At 58.8% G+C, this 26,280-nt stretch overlaps 1 protein-coding gene across 2 annotated transcripts; it reads left to right on the top strand.

Annotated features, from left to right (window-relative positions):
• The first annotated feature begins 13,819 nt into the window (after positions 1-13,819).
• PSMG1 (proteasome assembly chaperone 1) lies at positions 13,820-26,042 on the top strand. Of its 2 annotated transcripts, none has more exons than XM_084873701.1 (7): positions 13,820-14,016; positions 15,314-15,420; positions 16,832-16,983; positions 19,360-19,422; positions 21,992-22,190; positions 23,343-23,479; positions 25,850-26,042. In XM_084873701.1, exons 1-7 carry the CDS (start codon positions 13,883-13,885, stop codon positions 25,922-25,924), a joined length of 867 nt encoding a protein of 288 aa, XP_084729827.1. In that variant the 5' UTR covers positions 13,820-13,882; the 3' UTR covers positions 25,925-26,042. The 2 variants fall into 2 exon arrangements, with proteins under 2 accessions (XP_084729827.1, XP_084729828.1); XM_084873702.1 differs by having other exon boundaries at positions 13,859-13,990.
• Positions 26,043-26,280: the final 238 nt, after the last annotated feature.

Raw genomic sequence — 26,280 nt, 5'->3', positions numbered from 1 at the left:
CCCATCCCTCCTCTGCCCCCATCCCTCTGCCCCCATCCCTCCTCTGCCCCCATCCCTCCTCTGCCCCCATCCCTCCTCTGCCCCCCATCCCTCCTCTGCCCCCATCCCTCCTCTGCCTCCCATCCCTCCTCTGCCCCCATCCCTCCTCTGCCCCCATCCCTCCTCTGCCCCCATCCCTCCTCTGCCCCCATCCCTCCTCTGCCCCCATCCCTCTGCCCCCATCCCTCCTCTGCCCCCATCCCTCCTCTGCCCCCATCCCTCTGCCCCTATCCCTCCTCTGCCCCCCATCCCTCCTCTGCCCCCATCCCTCCTCTGCCCCCATCCCTCCTCTGCCCCCCATCCCTCCTCTGCCCCCCATCCCTCCTCTGCCCCCCATCCCTCCTCTGCCCCCATCCCTCTGCCCCCCATCCCTCTGCCCCCATCCCTCCTCTGCCCCCATCCCTCCTCTGCCCCCCATCCCTCTGCCCCCCATCCCTCTGCCCCCATCCCTCTGCCCCCATCCCTCCTCTGCCCCCATCCCTCTGCCCCCATCCCTCCTCTGCCCCCATCCCTCCTCTGCCCCCATCCCTCTGCCCCTATCCCTCCTCTGCCCCCCATCCCTCCTCTGCCTCCCATCCCTCCTCTGCCCCCATCCCTCCTCTGCCCCCATCCCTCTGCCCCCATCCCTCCTCTGCCCCCATCCCTCTGCCCCCATCCCTCCTCTGCCCCCATCCCTCCTCTGCCCCCATCCCTCCTCTGCCCCCATCCCTCTGCGCCCATCCCTCTGCCCCCATCCCTCCTCTGCCCCCACCCCTCTGCCCCCATCCCTCTGCCCCCATCCCTCCTCTGCCCCCATCCCTCCTCTGCCCCCATCCCTCCTCTGCCCCCATCCCTCTGCCCCCACCCCTCTGCCCCCCATCCCTCCTCTGCCCCCATCCCTCTGCCCCCATCCCTCCTCTGCCCCAATCCCTCCTCTGCGCCCATCCCTCCTCTGCCCCCATCCCTCTGCCCCCAATCCCTCCTCTGCCCCCATCCCTCCTCTGCCCCCATCCCTCTGCCCCCATCCCTCCTCTGCCCCCACCCCTCCTCTGCCCCCATCCCTCCTCTGCCTCCCATCCCTCCTCTGCCCCCACCCCTCTGCCCCCCATCCCTCCTCTGCCCCCATCCCTCTGCCCCCATCCCTCCTCTGCCCCCATCCCTCCTCTGCCCCCATCCCTCCTCTGCCCCCATCCCTCCTCTGCCCCCATCCCTCCTCTGCCCCCCATCCCTCCTCTGCCCCCATCCCTCTGCCCCCATCCCTCCTCTGCCCCCATCCCTCCTCTGCCCCCATCCCTCCTCTGCCCCCATCCCTCTGCCCCCATCCCTCCTCTGCCCCCATCCCTCCTCTGCCCCCATCCCTCTGCCCCCATCCCTCCTCTGCCCCCATCCCTCCTCTGCCCCCATCCCTCCTCTTCCCCCATCCCTCCTCTGCCCCCATCCCTCCTCTGCCCCCATCCCTCCTCTGCCCCCATCCCTCCTCTGCCCCCCATTCCTCCTCTGCCCCCATCCCTCCTCTGCCCCCATCCCTCTGCCCCCATCCCTCCTCTGCCCCCATCCCTCTGCCCCTATCCCTCCTCTGCCCCCACCCCTCTGCCCCCCATCCCTCCTCTGCCCCCATCCCTCCTCTGCCCCCATCCCTCTGCCCCCATCCCTCCTCTGCCCCCATCCCTCCTCTGCCCCCATCCCTCCTCTGCCCCCCATCCCTCCTCTGCCCCCATCCCTCCTCTGCCTCCCATCCCTCCTCTGCCCCCATCCCTCCTCTGCCCCCATCCCTCCTCTGCCCCCATCCCTCCTCTGCCCCCATCCCTCTGCCCCCATCCCTCCTCTGCCCCCATCCCTCTGCCCCCATCCCTCCTCTGCCCCCATCCCTCTGCCCCTATCCCTCCTCTGCCCCCATCCCTCCTCTGCCCCCACCCCTCTGCCCCCCATCCCTCCTCTGCCCCCATCCCTCCTCTGCCCCCATCCCTCTGCCCCCATCCCTCCTCTGCCCCCATCCCTCCTCTGCCCCCATCCCTCCTCTGCCCCCCATCCCTCCTCTGCCCCCATCCCTCCTCTGCCCCCCATCCCTCCTCTGCGCCCATCCCTCCTCTGCCCCCATCCCTCCTCTGCCCCCATCCCTCTGCCCCCATCCCTCCTCTGCCCCCATCCCTCCTCTGCCCCCCATCCCTCTGCCCCCATCCCTCCTCTGCCCCCATCCCTCTGCCCCCATCCCTCCTCTGCCCCCATCCCTCCTCTGCCCCCATCCGTCCTCTGCCTCCCATCCCTCCTCTGCCCCCATCCCTCTGCCCCCATCCCTCCTCTGCGCCCATCCCTCCTCTGCCCCCATCCCTCCTCTGCCCCCATCCCTCCTCTGCCCCCATCCCTCCTCTGCCCCCATCCCTCTGCCCCCATCCCTCCTCTGCCCCCCATCCCTCTGCCCCCATCCCTCCTCTGCCCCCATCCCTCTGCCCCCATCCCTCCTCTGCCCCCATCCCTCCTCTGCCCCCATCCCTCCTCTGCCCCCCATCCCTCCTCTGCCCCCATCCCTCCTCTGCCCCCCATCCCTCCTCTGCCCCCATCCCTCCTCTGCCCCCCATCCCTCCTCTGCCCCCATCCCTCCTCTGCCCCCCATCCCTCCTCTGCCCCCATCCGTCCTCTGCCTCCCATCCGTCCTCTGCCTCCCATCCCTCCTCTGCCCCCATCCCTCCTCTGCCCCCCATCCCTCCTCTGCGCCCATCCCTCCTCTGCCCCCATCCCTCCTCTGCCCCCATCCCTCCTCTGCCCCCATCCCTCCTCTGCCCCCATCCCTCCTCTGCGCCCATCCCTCTGCCCCCCATCCCTCCGCCCCCCATCCCTCTGCCCCCATCCCTCCTCTGCCCCCCATCCCTCCTCTGCCCCCATCTGTCCTCTGCCTCCCATCCCTCCTCTGCCCCCCATCCCTCCTCTGCGCCCATCCCTCCTCTGCCCCCATCCCTCCTCTGCCCCCATCCCTCCTCTGCCCCCCATCCCTCCTCTGCCCCCAATCCCTCCTCTGCCCCCATCCCTTCTCTGCCCCCCATCCCTCCTCTGCCCCCATTCCTCCGCCCCCCATCCCTCCTCTGCCTCCCATCCCTCCTCTGCCCCCATCCCTCCTCTGCCCCCCATCCCTCCTCTGCCCCCATCCCTCCTCTGCCCCCATCCCTCCTCTGCCCCCCATCCCTCCTCTGCCCCCATCCCTCTGCCCCCATCCCTCCTCTGCCCCCATCCCTCCTCTGCCCCCATCCCTCCTCTGCCCCCATCCCTCCTCTGCCCCCATCCCTCCTCTGCCCCCCATCCCTCCTCTGCCCCCCATCCCTCCTCTGCCTCCAATCCCTCCCCTGCCCCCATCCCTCCCCTGCGCCCATCCCTCCTCTGCCCCCATCCCTCCTCTGCCCCCATCCCTCCTCTGCCCCCAATCCCTCCTCTGCCCCCCATCCCTCCCCTGCCCCCCATCCCTCCTCTGCCCCCATCCCTCCTCTGCCCCCAATCCCTCCTCTGCCCCCCATCCCTCCCCTGCGCCCATCCCTCCCCTGCCCCCATCCCTCCCCTGCGCCCATCCCTCCTCTGCCCCCCATCCCTCCTCTGCCCCCATCCCTCCTCTGCCCCCATCCCTCCTCTGCCCCCCATCCCTCCTCTGCCCCCCATCCCTCCTCTGCCTCCCATCCCTCCTCTGCCCCCCATCCCTCCTCTGCCCCCCATCCCTCCTCTGCCCCCAATCCCTCCTCTGCCCCCCATCCCTCCCCTGCGCCCATCCCTCCCCTGCCCCCATCCCTCCCCTGCGCCCATCCCTCCTCTGCCCCCCATCCCTCCTCTGCCCCCATCCCTCCTCTGCCCCCATCCCTCCTCTGCCCCCATCCCTCCTCTGCCCCCATCCCTCCGCCCCCCATCCCTCCTCTGCCCCCATCCCTCTGCCCCTATCCCTCCTCTGCCCCCATCCCTCCTCTGCCCCCATCCCTCCTCTGCCCCCCATCCCTCCTCTGCCCCCATCCCTCCTCTGCCTCCCATCCCTCCTCTGCCCCCATCCCTCCTCTGCCCCCATCCCTCCTCTGCCCCCATCCCTCCTCTGCCCCCATCCCTCCTCTGCCCCCATCCCTCTGCCCCCATCCCTCCTCTGCCCCCATCCCTCCTCTGCCCCCATCCCTCTGCCCCTATCCCTCCTCTGCCCCCCATCCCTCCTCTGCCCCCATCCCTCCTCTGCCCCCATCCCTCCTCTGCCCCCCATCCCTCCTCTGCCCCCCATCCCTCCTCTGCCCCCCATCCCTCCTCTGCCCCCATCCCTCTGCCCCCCATCCCTCTGCCCCCATCCCTCCTCTGCCCCCATCCCTCCTCTGCCCCCCATCCCTCTGCCCCCCATCCCTCTGCCCCCATCCCTCTGCCCCCATCCCTCCTCTGCCCCCATCCCTCTGCCCCCATCCCTCCTCTGCCCCCATCCCTCCTCTGCCCCCATCCCTCTGCCCCTATCCCTCCTCTGCCCCCCATCCCTCCTCTGCCTCCCATCCCTCCTCTGCCCCCATCCCTCCTCTGCCCCCATCCCTCTGCCCCCATCCCTCCTCTGCCCCCATCCCTCTGCCCCCATCCCTCCTCTGCCCCCATCCCTCCTCTGCCCCCATCCCTCCTCTGCCCCCATCCCTCTGCGCCCATCCCTCTGCCCCCATCCCTCCTCTGCCCCCACCCCTCTGCCCCCATCCCTCTGCCCCCATCCCTCCTCTGCCCCCATCCCTCCTCTGCCCCCATCCCTCCTCTGCCCCCATCCCTCTGCCCCCACCCCTCTGCCCCCCATCCCTCCTCTGCCCCCATCCCTCTGCCCCCATCCCTCCTCTGCCCCAATCCCTCCTCTGCGCCCATCCCTCCTCTGCCCCCATCCCTCTGCCCCCAATCCCTCCTCTGCCCCCATCCCTCCTCTGCCCCCATCCCTCTGCCCCCATCCCTCCTCTGCCCCCACCCCTCCTCTGCCCCCATCCCTCCTCTGCCTCCCATCCCTCCTCTGCCCCCACCCCTCTGCCCCCCATCCCTCCTCTGCCCCCATCCCTCTGCCCCCATCCCTCCTCTGCCCCCATCCCTCCTCTGCCCCCATCCCTCCTCTGCCCCCATCCCTCCTCTGCCCCCATCCCTCCTCTGCCCCCCATCCCTCCTCTGCCCCCATCCCTCTGCCCCCATCCCTCCTCTGCCCCCATCCCTCCTCTGCCCCCATCCCTCCTCTGCCCCCATCCCTCTGCCCCCATCCCTCCTCTGCCCCCATCCCTCCTCTGCCCCCATCCCTCTGCCCCCATCCCTCCTCTGCCCCCATCCCTCCTCTGCCCCCATCCCTCCTCTTCCCCCATCCCTCCTCTGCCCCCATCCCTCCTCTGCCCCCATCCCTCCTCTGCCCCCATCCCTCCTCTGCCCCCCATTCCTCCTCTGCCCCCATCCCTCCTCTGCCCCCATCCCTCTGCCCCCATCCCTCCTCTGCCCCCATCCCTCTGCCCCTATCCCTCCTCTGCCCCCACCCCTCTGCCCCCCATCCCTCCTCTGCCCCCATCCCTCCTCTGCCCCCATCCCTCTGCCCCCATCCCTCCTCTGCCCCCATCCCTCCTCTGCCCCCATCCCTCCTCTGCCCCCCATCCCTCCTCTGCCCCCATCCCTCCTCTGCCTCCCATCCCTCCTCTGCCCCCATCCCTCCTCTGCCCCCATCCCTCCTCTGCCCCCATCCCTCCTCTGCCCCCATCCCTCTGCCCCCATCCCTCCTCTGCCCCCATCCCTCTGCCCCCATCCCTCCTCTGCCCCCATCCCTCTGCCCCTATCCCTCCTCTGCCCCCATCCCTCCTCTGCCCCCACCCCTCTGCCCCCCATCCCTCCTCTGCCCCCATCCCTCCTCTGCCCCCATCCCTCTGCCCCCATCCCTCCTCTGCCCCCATCCCTCCTCTGCCCCCATCCCTCCTCTGCCCCCCATCCCTCCTCTGCCCCCATCCCTCCTCTGCCCCCCATCCCTCCTCTGCGCCCATCCCTCCTCTGCCCCCATCCCTCCTCTGCCCCCATCCCTCTGCCCCCATCCCTCCTCTGCCCCCATCCCTCCTCTGCCCCCCATCCCTCTGCCCCCATCCCTCCTCTGCCCCCATCCCTCTGCCCCCATCCCTCCTCTGCCCCCATCCCTCCTCTGCCCCCATCCGTCCTCTGCCTCCCATCCCTCCTCTGCCCCCATCCCTCTGCCCCCATCCCTCCTCTGCGCCCATCCCTCCTCTGCCCCCATCCCTCCTCTGCCCCCATCCCTCCTCTGCCCCCATCCCTCCTCTGCCCCCATCCCTCTGCCCCCATCCCTCCTCTGCCCCCCATCCCTCTGCCCCCATCCCTCCTCTGCCCCCATCCCTCTGCCCCCATCCCTCCTCTGCCCCCATCCCTCCTCTGCCCCCATCCCTCCTCTGCCCCCCATCCCTCCTCTGCCCCCATCCCTCCTCTGCCCCCCATCCCTCCTCTGCCCCCATCCCTCCTCTGCCCCCCATCCCTCCTCTGCCCCCATCCCTCCTCTGCCCCCCATCCCTCCTCTGCCCCCATCCGTCCTCTGCCTCCCATCCGTCCTCTGCCTCCCATCCCTCCTCTGCCCCCATCCCTCCTCTGCCCCCCATCCCTCCTCTGCGCCCATCCCTCCTCTGCCCCCATCCCTCCTCTGCCCCCATCCCTCCTCTGCCCCCATCCCTCCTCTGCCCCCATCCCTCCTCTGCGCCCATCCCTCTGCCCCCCATCCCTCCGCCCCCCATCCCTCTGCCCCCATCCCTCCTCTGCCCCCCATCCCTCCTCTGCCCCCATCTGTCCTCTGCCTCCCATCCCTCCTCTGCCCCCCATCCCTCCTCTGCGCCCATCCCTCCTCTGCCCCCATCCCTCCTCTGCCCCCATCCCTCCTCTGCCCCCCATCCCTCCTCTGCCCCCAATCCCTCCTCTGCCCCCATCCCTCCTCTGCCCCCCATCCCTCCTCTGCCCCCATCCCTCCGCCCCCCATCCCTCCTCTGCCTCCCATCCCTCCTCTGCCCCCATCCCTCCTCTGCCCCCCATCCCTCCTCTGCCCCCATCCCTCCTCTGCCCCCCATCCCTCCTCTGCCCCCATCCCTCTGCCCCCATCCCTCCTCTGCCCCCATCCCTCCTCTGCCCCCATCCCTCCTCTGCCCCCATCCCTCCTCTGCCTCCAATCCCTCCCCTGCCCCCATCCCTCCCCTGCGCCCATCCCTCCTCTGCCCCCATCCCTCCTCTGCCCCCATCCCTCCTCTGCCCCCAATCCCTCCTCTGCCCCCCATCCCTCCCCTGCCCCCCATCCCTCCTCTGCCCCCATCCCTCCTCTGCCCCCAATCCCTCCTCTGCCCCCCATCCCTCCCCTGCGCCCATCCCTCCCCTGCCCCCATCCCTCCCCTGCGCCCATCCCTCCTCTGCCCCCCATCCCTCCTCTGCCCCCATCCCTCCTCTGCCCCCATCCCTCCTCTGCCCCCCATCCCTCCTCTGCCCCCCATCCCTCCTCTGCCTCCCATCCCTCCTCTGCCCCCCATCCCTCCTCTGCCCCCCATCCCTCCTCTGCCCCCAATCCCTCCTCTGCCCCCCATCCCTCCCCTGCGCCCATCCCTCCCCTGCCCCCATCCCTCCCCTGCGCCCATCCCTCCTCTGCCCCCCATCCCTCCTCTGCCCCCATCCCTCCTCTGCCCCCATCCCTCCTCTGCCCCCATCCCTCCTCTGCCCCCATCCCTCCGCCCCCCATCCCTCCTCTGCCCCCATCCCTCCTCTGCCTCCCATCCCTCCTCTGCCCCCATCCCTCCTCTGCCCCCACCCCTCTGCCCCCCATCCCTCCTCTGCCCCCATCCCTCTGCCCCCATCCCTCCTCTGCCCCCATCCCTCCTCTGCCCCCATCCCTCCTCTGCCCCCCATCCCTCCTCTGCCCCCATCCCTCTGCCCCCATCCCTCCTCTGCCCCCACCCCTCCTCTGCCCCCATCCCTCCTCTGCCCCCATCCCTCCTCTGCCCCCAGTCCCTCCTCTGCCCCCATCCCTCTGCCCCCATCCCTCCTCTGCCCCCATCCCTCTGCCCCTATCCCTCCTCTGCCCCCACCCCTCTGCCCCCCATCCCTCCTCTGCCCCCATCCCTCTGCCCCCATCCCTCCTCTGCCCCCATCCCTCCTCTGCCCCCATCCCTCCTCTGCCCCCCATCCCTCCTCTGCCCCCATCCCTCCTCTGCCTCCCATCCCTCCTCTGCCCCCATCCCTCCTCTGCCCCCATCCCTCCTCTGCCCCCATCCCTCCTCTGCCCCCATCCCTCCTCTGCCCCCATCCCTCTGCCCCTATCCCTCCTCTGCCCCCCATCCCTCCTCTGCCCCCATCCCTCCTCTGCCCCCATCCCTCTGCCCCCATCCCTCCTCTGCCCCCATCCCTCTGCCCCCATCCCTCCTCTGCCCCCATCCCTCCTCTGCCCCCATCCCTCCTCTGCCCCCATCCCTCCTCTGCCCCCATCCCTCTGCCCCCACCCCTCTGCCCCCCATCCCTCCTCTGCCCCCATCCCTCCTCTGCCCCCATCCCTCTGCCCCTATCCCTCCTCTGCCCCCCATCCCTCCTCTGCCCCCATCCCTCCTCTGCCCCCCATCCCTCCGCCCCCCATCCCTCCTCTGCCCCCATCCCTCTGCCCCTATCCCTCCTCTGCCCCCCATCCCTCCTCTGCCCCCATCCCTCCTCTGCCCCCCATCCCTCCGCCCCCCATCCCTCCTCTGCCCCCCATCCCTCCGCCCCCCATCCCTCCTCTGCCCCCCATCCCTCCTCTGCCCCCATCCCTCTGCCCCCATCCCTCCTCTGCCCCCATCCCTCCTCTGCCCCCATCCCTCCTCTGCCCCCCATCCCTCTGCCCCCATCCCTCCTCTGCCCCCATCCCTCTGCCCCTATCCCTCCTCTGCCCCCCATCCCTCCTCTGCCCCCATCCCTCTGCCCCCACCCCTCTGCCCCCCATCCCTCCTCTGCCCCCATCCCTCCTCTGCCCCCATCCCTCTGCCCCCATCCCTCCTCTGCCCCCATCCCTCTGCCCCCATCCCTCCTCTGCCCCCATCCCTCCTCTGCCCCCATCCCTCTGCCCCTATCCCTCCTCTGCCCCCCATCCCTCCTCTGCCCCCATCCCTCCTCTGCCCCCATCCCTCCTCTGCCCCCCATCCCTCCTCTGCCCCCCATCCCTCCTCTGCCCCCCATCCCTCCTCTGCCCCCATCCCTCTGCCCCCCATCCCTCTGCCCCCATCCCTCCTCTGCCCCCATCCCTCCTCTGCCCCCCATCCCTCTGCCCCCCATCCCTCTGCCCCCATCCCTCTGCCCCCATCCCTCCTCTGCCCCCATCCCTCTGCCCCCATCCCTCCTCTGCCCCCATCCCTCCTCTGCCCCCATCCCTCTGCCCCTATCCCTCCTCTGCCCCCCATCCCTCCTCTGCCTCCCATCCCTCCTCTGCCCCCATCCCTCCTCTGCCCCCATCCCTCTGCCCCCATCCCTCCTCTGCCCCCATCCCTCTGCCCCCATCCCTCCTCTGCCCCCATCCCTCTGCCCCTATCCCTCCTCTGCCCCCCATCCCTCCTCTGCCCCCCATCCCTCCTCTGCCCCCCATCCCTCCTCTGCCCCCATCCCTCTGCCCCCCATCCCTCTGCCCCCATCCCTCCTCTGCCCCCATCCCTCCTCTGCCCCCATCCCTCCTCTGCCCCCATCCCTCTGCGCCCATCCCTCTGCCCCCATCCCTCCTCTGCCCCCACCCCTCTGCCCCCATCCCTCTGCCCCCATCCCTCCTCTGCCCCCATCCCTCCTCTGCCCCCATCCCTCCTCTGCCCCCATCCCTCTGCCCCCACCCCTCTGCCCCCCATCCCTCCTCTGCCCCCATCCCTCTGCCCCCATCCCTCCTCTGCCCCAATCCCTCCTCTGCGCCCATCCCTCCTCTGCCCCCATCCCTCTGCCCCCAATCCCTCCTCTGCCCCCATCCCTCCTCTGCCCCCATCCCTCTGCCCCCATCCCTCCTCTGCCCCCACCCCTCCTCTGCCCCCATCCCTCCTCTGCCTCCCATCCCTCCTCTGCCCCCACCCCTCTGCCCCCCATCCCTCCTCTGCCCCCATCCCTCTGCCCCCATCCCTCCTCTGCCCCCATCCCTCCTCTGCCCCCATCCCTCCTCTGCCCCCATCCCTCCTCTGCCCCCATCCCTCCTCTGCCCCCCATCCCTCCTCTGCCCCCATCCCTCTGCCCCCATCCCTCCTCTGCCCCCATCCCTCCTCTGCCCCCATCCCTCCTCTGCCCCCATCCCTCTGCCCCCATCCCTCCTCTGCCCCCACCCCTCCTCTGCCCCCATCCCTCCTCTGCCCCCATCCCTCCTCTGCCCCCAATCCCTCCTCTGCCCCCATCCCTCTGCCCCCATCCCTCCTCTGCCCCCATCCCTCTGCCCCTATCCCTCCTCTGCCCCCACCCCTCTGCCCCCCATCCCTCCTCTGCCCCCATCCCTCCTCTGCCCCCATCCCTCTGCCCCCATCCCTCCTCTGCCCCCATCCCTCCTCTGCCCCCATCCCTCCTCTTCCCCCATCCCTCCTCTGCCCCCATCCCTCCTCTGCCCCCATCCCTCCTCTGCCCCCATCCCTCCTCTGCCCCCCATTCCTCCTCTGCCCCCATCCCTCCTCTGCCCCCATCCCTCTGCCCCCATCCCTCCTCTGCCCCCATCCCTCTGCCCCTATCCCTCCTCTGCCCCCACCCCTCTGCCCCCCATCCCTCCTCTGCCCCCATCCCTCCTCTGCCCCCATCCCTCTGCCCCCATCCCTCCTCTGCCCCCATCCCTCCTCTGCCCCCATCCCTCCTCTGCCCCCCATCCCTCCTCTGCCCCCATCCCTCCTCTGCCTCCCATCCCTCCTCTGCCCCCATCCCTCCTCTGCCCCCATCCCTCCTCTGCCCCCATCCCTCCTCTGCCCCCATCCCTCTGCCCCCATCCCTCCTCTGCCCCCATCCCTCTGCCCCCATCCCTCCTCTGCCCCCATCCCTCTGCCCCTATCCCTCCTCTGCCCCCATCCCTCCTCTGCCCCCACCCCTCTGCCCCCCATCCCTCCTCTGCCCCCATCCCTCCTCTGCCCCCATCCCTCTGCCCCCATCCCTCCTCTGCCCCCATCCCTCCTCTGCCCCCATCCCTCCTCTGCCCCCCATCCCTCCTCTGCCCCCATCCCTCCTCTGCCCCCCATCCCTCCTCTGCGCCCATCCCTCCTCTGCCCCCATCCCTCCTCTGCCCCCATCCCTCCTCTGCCCCCATCCCTCTGCCCCCATCCCTCCTCTGCCCCCATCCCTCCTCTGCCCCCCATCCCTCTGCCCCCATCCCTCCTCTGCCCCCATCCCTCTGCCCCCATCCCTCCTCTGCCCCCATCCCTCCTCTGCCCCCATCCGTCCTCTGCCTCCCATCCCTCCTCTGCCCCCATCCCTCTGCCCCCATCCCTCCTCTGCGCCCATCCCTCCTCTGCCCCCATCCCTCCTCTGCCCCCATCCCTCCTCTGCCCCCATCCCTCCTCTGCCCCCATCCCTCTGCCCCCATCCCTCCTCTGCCCCCCATCCCTCTGCCCCCATCCCTCCTCTGCCCCCATCCCTCTGCCCCCATCCCTCCTCTGCCCCCATCCCTCCTCTGCCCCCATCCCTCCTCTGCCCCCCATCCCTCCTCTGCCCCCATCCCTCCTCTGCCCCCCATCCCTCCTCTGCCCCCATCCCTCCTCTGCCCCCCATCCCTCCTCTGCCCCCATCCCTCCTCTGCCCCCCATCCCTCCTCTGCCCCCATCCGTCCTCTGCCTCCCATCCGTCCTCTGCCTCCCATCCCTCCTCTGCCCCCATCCCTCCTCTGCCCCCCATCCCTCCTCTGCGCCCATCCCTCCTCTGCCCCCATCCCTCCTCTGCCCCCATCCCTCCTCTGCCCCCATCCCTCCTCTGCCCCCATCCCTCCTCTGCGCCCATCCCTCTGCCCCCCATCCCTCCGCCCCCCATCCCTCTGCCCCCATCCCTCCTCTGCCCCCCATCCCTCCTCTGCCCCCATCCGTCCTCTGCCTCCCATCCCTCCTCTGCCCCCCATCCCTCCTCTGCGCCCATCCCTCCTCTGCCCCCATCCCTCCTCTGCCCCCCATCCCTCCCCTGCGCCCATCCCTCCCCTGCCCCCATCCCTCCCCTGCGCCCATCCCTCCTCTGCCCCCCATCCCTCCTCTGCCCCCATCCCTCCTCTGCCCCCATCCCTCCTCTGCCCCCATCCCTCCTCTGCCCCCATCCCTCCGCCCCCCATCCCTCCTCTGCCCCCATCCCTCCTCTGCCCCCATCCCTCCTCTGCCCCCCATCCCTCCTCTGCCCCCCATCCCTCCTCTGCCCCCAATCCCTCCTCTGCCCCCATCCCTCCTCTGCCCCCCATCCCTCCTCTGCCCCCATCCGTCCTCTGCCTCCCATCCGTCCTCTGCCTCCCATCCCTCCTCTGCCCCCATCCCTCCTCTGCCCCCCATCCCTCCTCTGCGCCCATCCCTCCTCTGCCCCCATCCCTCCTCTGCCCCCATCCCTCCTCTGACCCCATCCCTCCTCTGCCCCCATCCCTCCTCTGCGCCCATCCCTCTGCCCCCCATCCCTCCGCCCCCCATCCCTCTGCCCCCATCCCTCCTCTGCCCCCAATCCCTCCTCTGCCCCCCATCCCTCCCCTGCCCCCCATCCCTCCTCTGCCCCCATCCCTCTGCCCCCATCCCTCCTCTGCCCCCCATCCCTCCTCTGCCCCCCATCCCTCCCCTGCGCCCATCCCTCCCCTGCCCCCATCCCTCCCCTGCGCCCATCCCTCCTCTGCCCCCATCCCTCCTCTGCCCCCATCCCTCCTCTGCCCCCAATCCCTCCTCTGCCCCCCATCCCTCCCCTGCCCCCCATCCCTCCTCTGCCCCCATCCCTCTGCCCCCATCCCTCCTCTGCCCCCAATCCCTCCTCTGCCCCCCATCCCTCCCCTGCGCCCATCCCTCCCCTGCCCCCATCCCTCCCCTGCGCCCATCCCTCCTCTGCCCCCCATCCCTCCTCTGCCCCCATCCCTCCTCTGCCCCCATCCCTCCGCCCCCCATCCCTCCTCTGCCCCCATCCCTCCTCTGCCCCCATCCCTCCTCTGCCCCCCATCCCTCCTCTGCCCCCCATCCCTCCTCTGCCTCCCATCCCTCCTCTGCCCCCCATCCCTCCTCTGCCCCCCATCCCTCCTCTGCCCCCCATCCCTCCTCTGCCCCCATCCCTCCTCTGCCCCCCATCCCTCCCCTGCGCCCATCCCTCCCCTGCCCCCATCCCTCCCCTGCGCCCATCCCTCCTCTGCCCCCCATCCCTCCTCTGCCCCCATCCCTCCTCTGCCCCCATCCCTCCGCCCCCCATCCCTCCTCTGCCCCCATCCCTCCTCTGCCCCCATCCCTCCTCTGCCCCCCATCCCTCCTCTGCCTCCATCCCTCTGCCCCCACCCCTCTGCCCCCCATCCCTCCTCTGCCCCCATCCCTCCTCTGCCCCCCATCCCTCCTCTGCCCCCATCCCTCCTCTGCCCCCATCCCTCCTCTGCCCCCATCCCTCCTCTGCCCCCATCCCTCCTCTGCGCCCATCCCTCCTCTGCCCCCATCCCTCTGCCCCCATCCCTCCTCTGCCCCCATCCCTCTGCCCCCATCCCTCCTCTGCCCCCAATCCCTCCTCTGACCCCCAGGGGCAGGGGAGGGATGGAGGCCGCTCAGGGTCCCAGGGCGCGTGCGCGGAGGTGGCAAAGGGGGCGTGGCAGCAAGCGACCGCCCTTAGGGGCGGGGCTCGGGGCGGGGCCGAAGGGCGCGTGCGCGGGGGGCGGGGTTGGCGCGCGGGCGGCGCAGGCGCAGTCCTCGGCGCCGCAGTTAGGCGGGGCGGGGGGAGGGACAGCATGGCGGCCACGTTCTTCGGGGAGGTGGTGAAGGCGCCGTGCCGAGCCGGGACGGAGGACGAGGAGGAAGAGGCCGAGGGGAGAGCGGACACGCCCGAGGACCGGGAGGTGCGGCGGCAGCTGGCGCGGAAGCGGTGGGTGAGGCCCCGGCTCGGGAGCGGGGCGGGCGCACGGGCCGCGGTGGCGGGTCCCTCCCGGGCGCCGGAGCGGGGCGGGCGCCGGGGCCGCGGTGGCTGCCGTTCGGCCGCGGCCCTGCTCTGCCCCGGGCCTCGGAAGGCCGGCGGGCAGGCCGCACAGCTCCGGGCTGCGGCCTGCTGGGCCCACGCGCTCTTCCGAGGAGCCGCCCCGCCACGCCCCTCGGCACCGGCTTGTGGCTCCGCCCCGGCCCCTCTCGGCCGCGGGCCTGGGTCTTGGCGCCCGGCTGGCCCTGTGTCCGGTCAGGGACAGAACGCCGCTCTCTCTCTCTTTAAAAAAATATATTTTATTGATTCTTTACAGAGGGAAGAGAGAGGGACAGAGAGTTAGAAACATCGATGAGAGAGAATCATCGATCAGCTGCCTCTTGCACGCCCCCCACTGGGGATGTGCCTGCAACCCTTTGACCGGAATGGAACCTGGGACCTTTCAGTCCGCAAGACGACGCTCTATCCACTGAGCCACACCGGTTTCGGCATAACACCGCTCTCTTGAAACCAATTCTCCGCCCCGCGCCTCGGCTAGCATTGCGTGTCAGTGGCAGGTGGATGTGTGGTTTTAGAAAGTATTCTTCCCAAACACACGCACATGGGAGACATTGGCGAAATGAAGGTTTTGCCCCCTTTGTCTCCCACCACCCGAAAGCAAGTCCCCGTGACCACAGCCCCTGCGTTTTCTTCCAGGCGGTGTCACCCTGCCAGCATCAGCCATCGGTGATGCCCCTTCATAGCCAGCCCACAGCACATGGACCCGGGCTCTCAGACATGGCCTTTTCCAGGGCTCTGTGTCCATCCGAGGCCTCCCCGCCTGGTCTCTGCAGCTCGCTTTAATTTAACTCTTTCTCCCTTTATCGCCCGCACTTCCTGGAAGTAGAAGTTTCTAGAGGCTGGGTCAGATTCTGGTTGAGCGTTTGGCTGGCAGAAAGCTTGGAAGGTGGTGGTTGGTGTTCCGGTGGCCGGCGCTGCCCGCTGTCCCGCCATTAGGGAGCCCAGACTGGTCTGTCGGTGGGTCCGGGGACAGCCTGATCTCTGGTTGAGTTCTCCGGGAACTTTGTGCGGGATGGTTTTCTCTGTTGTCCATTGTCTCCTGAGGATTATAGTTATGTTCTTTATAAACAAAATTTGTGTGTTGCTGAATACAAAATCATACTTACAGTATTTTTTTAATCATAAGGAAAAGAAATCTTTCTATTTGCATGTAAGTTGCTTTGGTTTCATCTTTTGTGTCTTGTGTTAGGGAGGTGCGGCTCTTTCGAAGACAGACAAGATCATCTTTGGAAGTTTCTCTGCTGGAAAAATACCCTTGCTCCAAGTTTATAATTGCTGTTGGGAACAATGCAGTAGGTGAGTGGAAATGCATTCCATAGACGTTTTGTTGAAGGAATAAAAGCTCAACTTACTGTTCTATTTTTAATAGAGAAGATTTCAAATGTTTGTTATTGTTTTAGAGAAACTCTGAATAACTTTGAATTCAAGTAAAATCTGTCACTCAGGTGGCACTGTCTTTTTGATAAGCTTAAAAAATATGATTTAAAGGAAATGTTCTTGGCTTTAGGAACTTAAAAACTCAAGGAATTGGTTCCAGTGTGTTCAGGTATCGAGGATTCCATAAGTTCCAGGGCCTGTTTGCCAGATCTGCAGGGGCAGAGGGGGCATGTGTGTATGACCCCTTGTAGCAGTGGTTCTTAAATGGTTTTCTTTTCCTTTTTTTTTTAATAGTTTTTTTTTAATGTATTTTATTGATATTTTACAGAGAGGAAGGGAGAGAGATAGAGAGCTAGAAACATCGATGAGAGAGAAACGTCGACCAGCTGCCTCTTGCACACCCCCTACTGGGGATGTGCCCGCAACCAATGTACATGCCCTTGATTGGAATCGAACCCGGGACCTTTCAGTCCGCAGACCGACGCTCTACCATTGAGCCACACCAGTTTTGGCTCTTAAATGGTTTTCAATTAACAGGTTTCTTTAAGAACATAACGAGAACTCTAGAAATAACAGTAATCACTAACATTTTGAGTACTTAAGTTCTAAGATCTTTAATAAATGAATCCATTTGAGAAGTTAAAGTTAGAACAGTGCAGGGTTCAGCTAGGACTGTGGTCGGCAAACTGTGGCTCATGAGCCACATGTGGCTCTTTGGCCCTTTGAGTGTGGCTCTTCCACAAAATACCACGGCCTGGGCGAGTCTATTTTGAAGAAGTGGTGCTAGAAAAAGTTTAAGTTTAAAAATGTGGCTCTCAAAAGAAATTTCAATCGTTGTACTTGGCTCTGTTGACTAATGAGTTTGCTGACCACTGAGCTATGACAATATGCACGGGCATGTGCAAGTCTGTGTAACTTTAGGGCCTCCTTCAGCTCAAGGAGAGCATCCGGGACTCCAGTCCAGATCTTTGTCCTATAAAGTAGCCCTAGTGTTCACAGAACAAGTACGAGGTAAATAGCTACCGACTCATTTATGTTACAGTTCTACTGGCTAAAGCTTTCCAGCTAAGTGTTGCCTGTGAGAGAGAGTAAAGTGGGTCAGTGAACCTTCTCAGCTCCTGGCTCCAATACCACCCGTACTCAGGGTGGGGCCTTCTACTTCTTTCGGCCTCAGTTTCCCTTTTCTGCTAGATGGTAGTGTGAAGTTGATGGCCTAGAATGGCGCCTTTAGCTCTCAAATTCTAGAGTAACTTGAATGAACTTATTTTTTACTGACTAGAAAATGCAACCTGCAGAGCCAAATACTAACTCCTGTGAATTGTTTTTACAGCATTTTTGTCGTCGTTTGTTATGAATTCAGGAGTCTGGGAAGAAGTCGGTTGTGCTAAACTCTGGAATGAATGGTGCAGAACAACGGACGCTGTACATTTATCCCCCGCAGAGGCTTTTTGCGTGTTCTATCATCTGAAGTCAAACCCCTCGGTATGTGGGACTGACCTTATGTGCGTAAGGCATTGTTGTGTAGCCCTAGAGCGTTGGACTGCGGCCTGAAGGTTTCCATTCCAGTCGAGGGCATGTACCTTGTTGCCGGGCCCGTGTGGGAGCAAGGCAACCAGTCCACGTGTCTCTCTGTCTCTCTCCTTCCCTTCCACTCTCTAAAAAAATCCACGGAAAAATGGACAAAAAAAAAAAAAAAAGAAGAAAAATGGACAACAACAAAAAAGTAGGAGTTGTGTAGACATAATTTCTGTAGCGGTCATTTGAATTCCCTGTTCCTCTGTGTCTATTTCGGGCGGAGACAGGTTAGTAACCACTTCCTTGTTTATGCACCGTTGGTAAAGTTCTTAGGAAATTCTGATATGACTTTGTTAGAAACATTAGGTTTTTAACATTAGGTATTTAAGTATTGCCCTCATTTAAACGATTACTTCAATTGGCGACTCCAGACGTGCAAAAATGTTCATTCTGTCAAAGCCGGAGTTCTGCTTTGTAGGCCAGTATTTAGCCAGTGCCTGGTACATGCCGGAAACTCAGCTGATGTCTGCTGAACAAATGAGTGCTGCATGCATCCTAGATACAGTTCTGGTGACACCAGGCTTTCATCCTAACCTAATTTGTCCTGATTTTTAAGTCAGAAAAGACGTTCTGTAGCTGATGCTGATTTCTTTGGATTGTATTTGTCCTGATTCTACTCTTGCGTTCATTTAGAGAACTCAATGTGCTGGGCAGTTTGGGGAACAAGTCAGGAAGGTGAGGTGGCCATGCAGGTGATGTCTGCCCATCTGCTTGTCTGGCAGAGTTCTGCTCCCCCCTGCTGGACACTTGATCAAAGGCGGGGGCAGGGATTCAACATTGGAAGAAGTCAGTAACTCCATAATATTATAATATTGCTTATTTCAAATGGTGAGGACCATGTGTTAGCCCCCCAAACTGTAGAATTTGGTTTTATAATACTTACAGTTTGCACTTCAAAGTTACTGAAATTTTGTGAGGGTTTTTATAAAATACTCAGTGTTTATAGGAAACTAGAGGCCCAGTGCATGAATCCCTTCACCTGTGGGGTCCCTTGGCCTGACCTGCAGGGATCAGGCTGAAGCACGCTCTCTGACATCCCTTGAGGGGTTCTGGATTGCCAGAGGGTGCAGGCCAGGCTGAGGGACCCCACTGGTGCATGATTGGGGCCAGGGAAGGACCCTGGGAGGGCTCCAGGGCATGTCTGGCCCATCTTATCCAGGCCTGATCGGCAGGACCCCAGCAGCAAGCTAACCTATCAGTCAGAGTGTCTGCCCCCTGGTGGTAAGTGCATGTCATAGCAAATGGTCGGACACAGCATATTAGGCTTTTATTATATAAGATTACTCAGGAAGCCAAGCATCAGGAAACTTGATCTGATCCTTAGTGGAAAAGTTTCACTTTAGATAGTGATGGTCAAGTAGAAATTTCTGTCACTGTGTCTAGTTTTACTTCTTATTGGTTAGACATCTCTTGATTATTCAGAACCTTTGTGTATAGGCAACTAAATATATCTCCAGTCTTTATGTTCTCCCCTATCCCAGGGTCCCTATTCCCCTCTTGTACTTGCTTTGTTCAGTTAGCTGTTTGGCAATATTTTATTTTTATTTTTATTTAAAAAAATATATTTTATTGATTTCCCACATAGAGGAAGGGAGAGGGACAGAGAGTCAGAAACATTGATGAGAGAGAAACATCTATCAGCTGCTTCCTACACCCCCCTCCCCCACTGGGTATGTACCTGCAACCAAGGCACATGCCCTTGACCGGAATTGAACCCGGGACCCCTGAGTCTGCAGGCCGACGCTCTGTCCACGGAGCCAAACCGGTTAGGGCTATTTGGCAAGATTTTAAGAGAAGATATGGTTGACTTCTGTGGATAGTATGTTCTGTGACTTTGATAACCAGGAATCTCATCCTTCATGGCCTTGTGGAGTGGCAGGTTATCTCACCTGGAGCTTACGGTCTGCAGCTGGGCTTCTACACTAACACCTCCTCTCAGGAAAGACCGTGGAGTTGGGCTTCATGCCACCAAGACCTGATCTGAGTCTGGCCTCCACGGGGGCCCGCACAGGGCGGGTACCACCCCGTGTTGTAGGGGTTCTGTGATCTTCACTGGGAGCATCTTCAGTGCCTCATGTGCAGCCGCCCAGTCAGTGTGCATCTATTCTGATATTAATCACCAGTAGTAGCTTGATTCTTAAACTTAAAGCAAAATAAGCCATTAGCAAATTCAGAAAAGTGTTATATAAGTGTTAATTAGGATATTCATGATGCGTATCTGGTGACAGTCTGCGGTGCATATAAAATTTATTTGACTCCAAAACTTGGGCTTTGGTTTTCCAGGTTTTCCTTTGCCAGTGCAGTTGCTACGTCGCTGAAGATCAGCAGTACCAGTGGCTGGAAAAGGTGAGCGATGCCATTAGGTAAGGGTTTAGTACCTTGCACTTAACCTACGCAGCCAGATACCGAAGTGGGGAAAGTGTTTGGGTTTTTTCCTTAAATATTGTAGTAAGTTGTTAGAGAATATAAAGAATAAAAGGACTTTTTTAACAAACATAACTAGCGTAGTGCAAAAGATTGTAGGTCGCAGAAGATAAAACATTAGTTGAATTCTTCCCATCCACCTTTTTATTTTGTTTGAAAGAAACAAACTACACGCATGAAACAGAGTGACACCACCACGATGAAAGTGGCAGTGCTGGCAGTGCTCGGGGCGGGCGGCGGGCTGGCACTCAGCTGCCACTCACTCCAGACCCCAGAATATTACACCCATTGTTCTCAGCCTTATGGTGAACTGATTGAGGCTTCCTTTTGTGGGAAAGTTGTGCACATAGTGCCTAATAATACAAAATTTTCAGTGAAGACTTTAACTCAGCTGGGAATTTTAGAGAATAATTATAATTTGGGCAATTACATATTATTTATTTTTATTTTTATTTTTTTTTAAAATATATTTTATTGATTTTTCACATAGAGGAAGAGAGAGGGATAGAGAGCTAGAAACATCGATGAGAGAGAATCATCGATCAGCTGCCTCTTGCACACCCCCTACTGGGGATGTGCCCGCAACCAAGGTACATGCCCTTGACCGGAATCGAACCCGGGACCCTTCAGTCCGCAGGCCGACGCTCTATCCACTGAGCCAAACCGGTCCCAGCTACATATTATTTTTAAATGAAATCGACGTATGTGTATCTTAGCAACAGTTCAGCTTACATCTTAGTATATTTTTGTATAGGCATTACACTTTAATTAGAAATAAATTTGATGTATTCTCATTTTAATCTAGATTGGCATACTTAGGAGTATTTATTAAAAGTTACTAAATGCATTTTAGAAGGTCTGTGAGCCTTTGATAATTATATACATGATTTTATGCTCATGCACTTTTGTGTATTTTTTAGGGAGAGGTTTTATTAGATCTCAGAAGGGTAGAAAACTGCTGTAATAATTGGTATTTTTACTTTATATAGGATAATTATGTAAAAAATATTTTGTTTTTATACTATGGAACTACTTTCCCAGACTTAAAAAAAGGTAAAATTATGCATTTCCAAAACAATTTTTTTAATCAATATTTTTTCCCTAGGGACACTCTTTGGGTCCCTTTGCTGTTTGGTTCATGTGAGTCATATCACACACAGTCTGACAGTAATCACACACAGTCTGACAGTGCCAAGTATTGACTCATACTATAGATGTCATAGAGAGACTGTAAATTAGCCCTGTGAGCATATGTCTTAAAGGGGACATACTGGTAACAAATACATAGTGTTAACATTTTTGGTTTATTTACAAAGCTGTGTGATATAATGAAATTAGTCTTGCAAATCATTGATGACATAACATAAAATCTTCACTTTTATTGTTATTACTTGACATAGCCATTTCTTCTCTTCATAAAATATTTTCAAACAAGGTTCTGTGACCTAAAATCTTTTTCTGTAAAAAATTGCTGCTTTTCTTGTTTATATTATCATAAGTAAAAGCTGAAAGAGTCTGTGGAAAACCATCAGACACAAACTTAGAGGGACATTGAGGTTAGAGCAATTGAAACTCGCCTACAGTGTACTATAGAGTCTTCCCTTATCTGCAGGGATGTTTCCAGACCCCAGTGTTTGCCTGGGTACCACACCCTATGTGCACTGTGGTTTTTCTATACGTACACACCTACGATAAAGTTGATAAACTAGGCACAGTGAGAGGTTAACAACAACTAATGATAAAGCAGAGTAATTAAGACAGTAGATGAACACATGCACAGCCATACCTCAGTAGTCGATCTGAGAATGCCATGGCTGCTATGTGACAGGTGTAATGTACACAGTGTGAGACTGGACAAGGCAGTGACTCATGCTCCAGGCTGGACGGAGTGGGATGGCATGGGAGTTCATCATGCTACTCGGAACGCACCTAATTTAAAACGTGTGAATTGTTCATTTCTGTAACTTTCCATTTAATATTTTCAGAATGTGATTGATCACGGGTAACCAAAACCATGGAAAGCAAAATCCAAAAGCAAAACTGCGGATAAGGGGAGACTACTTAAAATTCTTTTACATTCACTTAAAAGTGATTGTTAAGAAGACTTATTTGCTGCCTTGTTGGTGGGTAGGAGCGGGAGTGAACGTGACTGGTATAGGGTTCCCAGTCGAGCGACTCGTTTACTCTGGACGATGTCTGGCCGTCCTTCCTGGCCATGTTTGTTCCTGACTTCATTTCCTCCGATGGCAGCTTCCTTAGGTGGCGGTGCTGTCCTGGTTCACAGGGAGGAAAGTGACTTGAAGGTCACTTAACTCGAAAGTGACAGAACCAAGGCCAAATCTAGGTGGGTGGATAGGAAAGTGTGTTCTGTTTTTCCATGGAAAGGCCTGACATACTGTGAGTGGCGGTAAACACCTGGGAAATGTTTCTATTCTGTAACAGCGTTATATATATATATACACATATTAATTTGAAATCAATTATGTGTTAGGTTTTTGGCTCTTGTCCAAAGAAGAATATGCAAGTAACTATTCTCACCTGTCGACACGTTACTGACTATAAGACTCCAGAATCTACCAGCAGCCTTCATCCTCCTTTCCTGAAAGCCCTAAAGACACAGAATTCCAAAGAGTCTCCGTGCTGTTCCCTGCTGGAGCAGCCGAACATCGCGCACGACCTCCCCGCAGCAGGTGGTGTTCAAGTTCGTAGCCTTTACACCACCTCTTGGTTTGCTTTGTTGGTCGTTGCTACTCTGAGTGTGAGCGAGCTTCTTGAAGTGGTTTGTTAATGATGATGATTAATGCGTTGCTGTTTAACCTCAGGATCTGAAGTTGCCAGTCCATTCTGTTTGGTTTGAGCTGTAAAGTTTTCCACACACAGTTACTGAGAACAGCTCTGAGTTCGTAACTGTTCCCCTTCAGAGCTGCTCTGTTTCTTGGCCTTTGGTAACTCGTGAACCATGTTAGATTTAAATTGTTGGTATATGAAAAGTTGGTAAAGTATGTTTTAATTATCAAAATAGTAGTTTCAAATATTGAATCTTGAATCTTGATAGTTTTATTATTTTTGTTCCTGTTACGATATTAAAAATTAGATTGTCACTTTTCAGTAGTAAATGTCACTATATACTATTAGTTGTTATCCTGTATAATAAAAGGCTAATTCGCTATGATGTGCACTGTGGCTGCCAACTGGCCTGATTTAGCCCCAGTTGTCCCCTCCCAACCTCCTGCAGCTCCTTCCCCTGGCTGTCCCTGTCCCTGATTACCACTCCCCGCCATCGGGGGTGGGGCTGGCTGGCCTATCGCCTGTGGTTCCTCTCCCTGGCCCTGGCCCCCCCCCTCCCCCCCGCCTCCCCCCGACTGACAGAAGCCATTGGCTGGCCGGCCTCCCAGTAGGTCTCGATTACTGGCCAGGCCAAAGGGACGCCACTTGGTGCATGAATTTGTGCACCAGGCCTCTAGTTAATAAAAGGGTTTTTGTTCTTCAAAATGTTAAATTTATTAGAATAAATGGCTCAAAGTTTTATATATGCTTTATATATTTATTATTTACATTTAATTTACTTTGTTTAGGATAGTTAGTTAAATTTTAATCTTGTGGCTACTTAAAATGTGTTTTAGTATGTTCAGGAAATGCAAATAAACAGTATTTGCCTATGCTGTGCACCTAAAACTAATATAAAATATTATTGAATGTAAATTGTAATTGAAAAATTAAATTAAAAAATCAATATATGCAGAAGCAGGAGAATACTTAGGAAAATAATTGGCTTTGGAAAATATATCCATTATAATTAATTCAAAATGGCAGTAAATGCTTTTCCTTTCTTGTATATTCAGTTCTGAGCTACTGTCAAGTATGGAAAATCCCTGCCATTCTGTACTTGTGTTATACTGATGTGATGAAATTAGACCTCATTACAGCTGAGGCTTTTAAGCCTGTGCTTTCTTCCAGAAGCTTGAAAGGTTTGGTTAAGGTAAGACTTTATTTAACTCCTTGACTTAATAGCTGACTTACTACCATGAACAAACAAGCATAAATGTGTGGTGTCAGCTTAAAACCTAAGAGGCACTTTGAGATCCTTCTTCCTCAAAGCTCCTAATCTGGCGGCTGGAATGTGGTTGTCCCTCTCTCTGGTAACTTGAGTGTCTTGTTCGTGTGTAACGATCAGTGCCAGGCAGTTAAGTCCCAGGTGCCGTGAAGAAAGATGGTTTTACTATTCCAGAAGTTTCTGTAACTAATTCATTTGGAAGGTTGGTAATTTTTGAGAAGGCATTTGATTAATTTAGAATGAATTCATTTGGAAGGCAGTATTTTTTAAGGAGACATAGTATGGATTCACCTAAATTTGTGTGGGACTAGATGTGGGAAGATGAGATAAGCTTTCAGTTTGTATATGTATCTGTGGGTTCCTCCCCAGAAGAATACCTATGAACGTGTACGCAGGAAGTCCTGCCTGTAATTCCAGGTATTTAGGAACTCCCCTCCTCTTCCTAAGAGCTTTGCTGAAAACCATGGACTCCCAATTTGAAAACAGCTTCCTTAAAGGGATGAGGGTATAACAACACTGTCCCACAGCCCTCTGTGGTTCAGAATGGCCATTCGTGTTAAGGCCGCTTTTCTGGTGTGTGGGTGTTAGCTCATCTCACAGTTTGTTTCCTCTTTTTGTGGAAACGGGCCATGTTTTTTCATTTTGGTGTTCCCCGTTTGACACAAGCTTGGCATGTAGAAGATGGCCCTCAATAACCATTTGTTGAATTAATAAGAGTAAAACTGTAAGACTCAAGTATAATTCCAATACTGTTAGCATTCTCTTTCCGTGGATGGCAGGGCCGACTTTTTGCATGATTCTGCTCCATTTCATGTAAGGAACTTGAGCATCGAAGAGATTAGTAGCCTGAGAGGTCCTGGGACCAATCCCCTGTGATACCGAGGGACCTCTATGGGTCTTCCAAAACCATTAGAGTAATGGATCATTTTTCTGACAAATTGAGCTACCTCACCCTATCTAATAAAGAGTTAATATGCAAATAGATCATCACTCCAACACACAAGATGGCCTCCCCCATGTGGACACAAGATGGCCGGCACAAGATGGCTGGCAGGGGAATTGTGGGCAATCAGGCCAGCAGGGGAGGGCAGTTGGGGGTGACCAGGCCTACAGGGGAGGGCAGTTGGGGGGGGGGGATCAGGCCTCCAGGGAAGGGCAGTTGGAGGCCACCAGGCCTGCAGGGGAGGGAGTTGGGGGCCACCAGACCTGCAGGGGAGCAGTTAGGTATCAATCAGTCTGGCAGGGAAGTGGTTAAGGGGCAATCAGGCAAGCTGGCAAGTGGTTGGGAGCCAGCAGTCCTGGATTGTGAGAGGATGTCTGACTGCCCGTTATTCCTCGAAGGGTTCCAGACTGTAGAGGGTGCAGGCTGGGCTGAGGGACCATGTATGAATTTTGTGCACAGGGCCTCTAGTAACTATATAGCATCTCTTTTGAAGTCTATGCTAATAGTTTTGTGTGCTTCTTGGTTAACTGATTGGCTCTTCCCACTGTCTGAGGGCGGGCCGGGTGGTTCTGTCCATATTGTGGTATGGTGCTGAGAACTTCGGACTTGTTCTGAGAACTGTGAATCATGTGTCATGTAGTGTTTAGTTAAACTTTCGGGTTTTAAAATATTCTTTGAAGGGAAAATTTAAATAACTTTTTAAATCTTTTTATTTCTGCATTAAACAAAGATTTGGGGGCAGGGAGGGTGAGCCAGGTGGCTGTTTTGAAGGGTGGTTTCTTAGTGACCACATATGTCACCCCGAATTCATTATTTCTTTGATCTAAAATTGGTATTTGGTCAACACACTGGATTCTCTTGAGTGCCTCCTGTGAGGACCCCACAGTGCTAGGTGGCAGACCCCAGGGGGTCCTTTGGTTTCTTAGGTGATTTCATGCCAGGCCACAGTGGGCATGGTGTGCCCGGCAAGGGGAGGGGGAGGCCCTTCAGGAGAGGCCGCACCAGGGACGCGGCACTTCAGCTGGATGTGAAAGATGAGTGAATCCTGCGCCAGGGCGGCAGTGGGAGCCCGAGTGGGTGAGTCCAGGGAGCACGGAGGAGATTGGTGTGAGCAGTTTGGGGCTGCAGAGGGAAGGCAGCTCATGGGGAGAGGTGGCCGAGCTGGAGCTTCCTGTCCGCGTGAGGGCTTAGACGGCCTTGAGTTCTGAGTGCCAGGAGGACACCCTTAGATGTTTGGAAGGAGGCGACGGCAGCGCCTTCCCAGGTGGGCGCCGGTGCAGGGATGGGGTTGCATGTCGCTTGTCACTGAACTCTCAGCCTCGCTGTGTAACGTCTTTGTTCTCTCCTTCCAGAATATTCCCCAGAGCACAGAGATACTGAAGAAATTGGTGGCCACAAACGAGGTTCAGAGTAACATTTACACGTGATCCGGATGGTTCTGTCACCGGTCCATATCTTGGCGGCGGCAGCAGCAGTTTCATAGGTTCCTTTTTTCAAGAAATATTTTGAGGGTGTGAAAAACAGAATAAACTTATTTTAAATTCATTGCAGTTATAATTGTTTTTTATGGTGGTGCTGCTCACAGCTAAAATAAGCCAGCTGCTTTTCTTTATCCACTAGGTGGGAGTATTGTTTTGTTTGTATATTTTAAGGTAATTAGTTAAATTTTTAAAAAGCTACAGGTTGTATTAATATGGCAAAGTATAGTTAATTTGGTGCAGAAATTCTCTGTGATATCTGAAAGTTGATGGTCTGTTGGTGATTCCTAATATATGGAAAGTTT

This window comes from Pipistrellus hanaki (genome assembly GCF_964339955.1).
Source record: "Pipistrellus hanaki genome assembly, chromosome: 2".
Classification (NCBI taxonomy): domain Eukaryota; kingdom Metazoa; phylum Chordata; class Mammalia; order Chiroptera; family Vespertilionidae; genus Pipistrellus; species Pipistrellus hanaki.
This window is presented reverse-complemented; position numbering and strand designations above follow the sequence as displayed.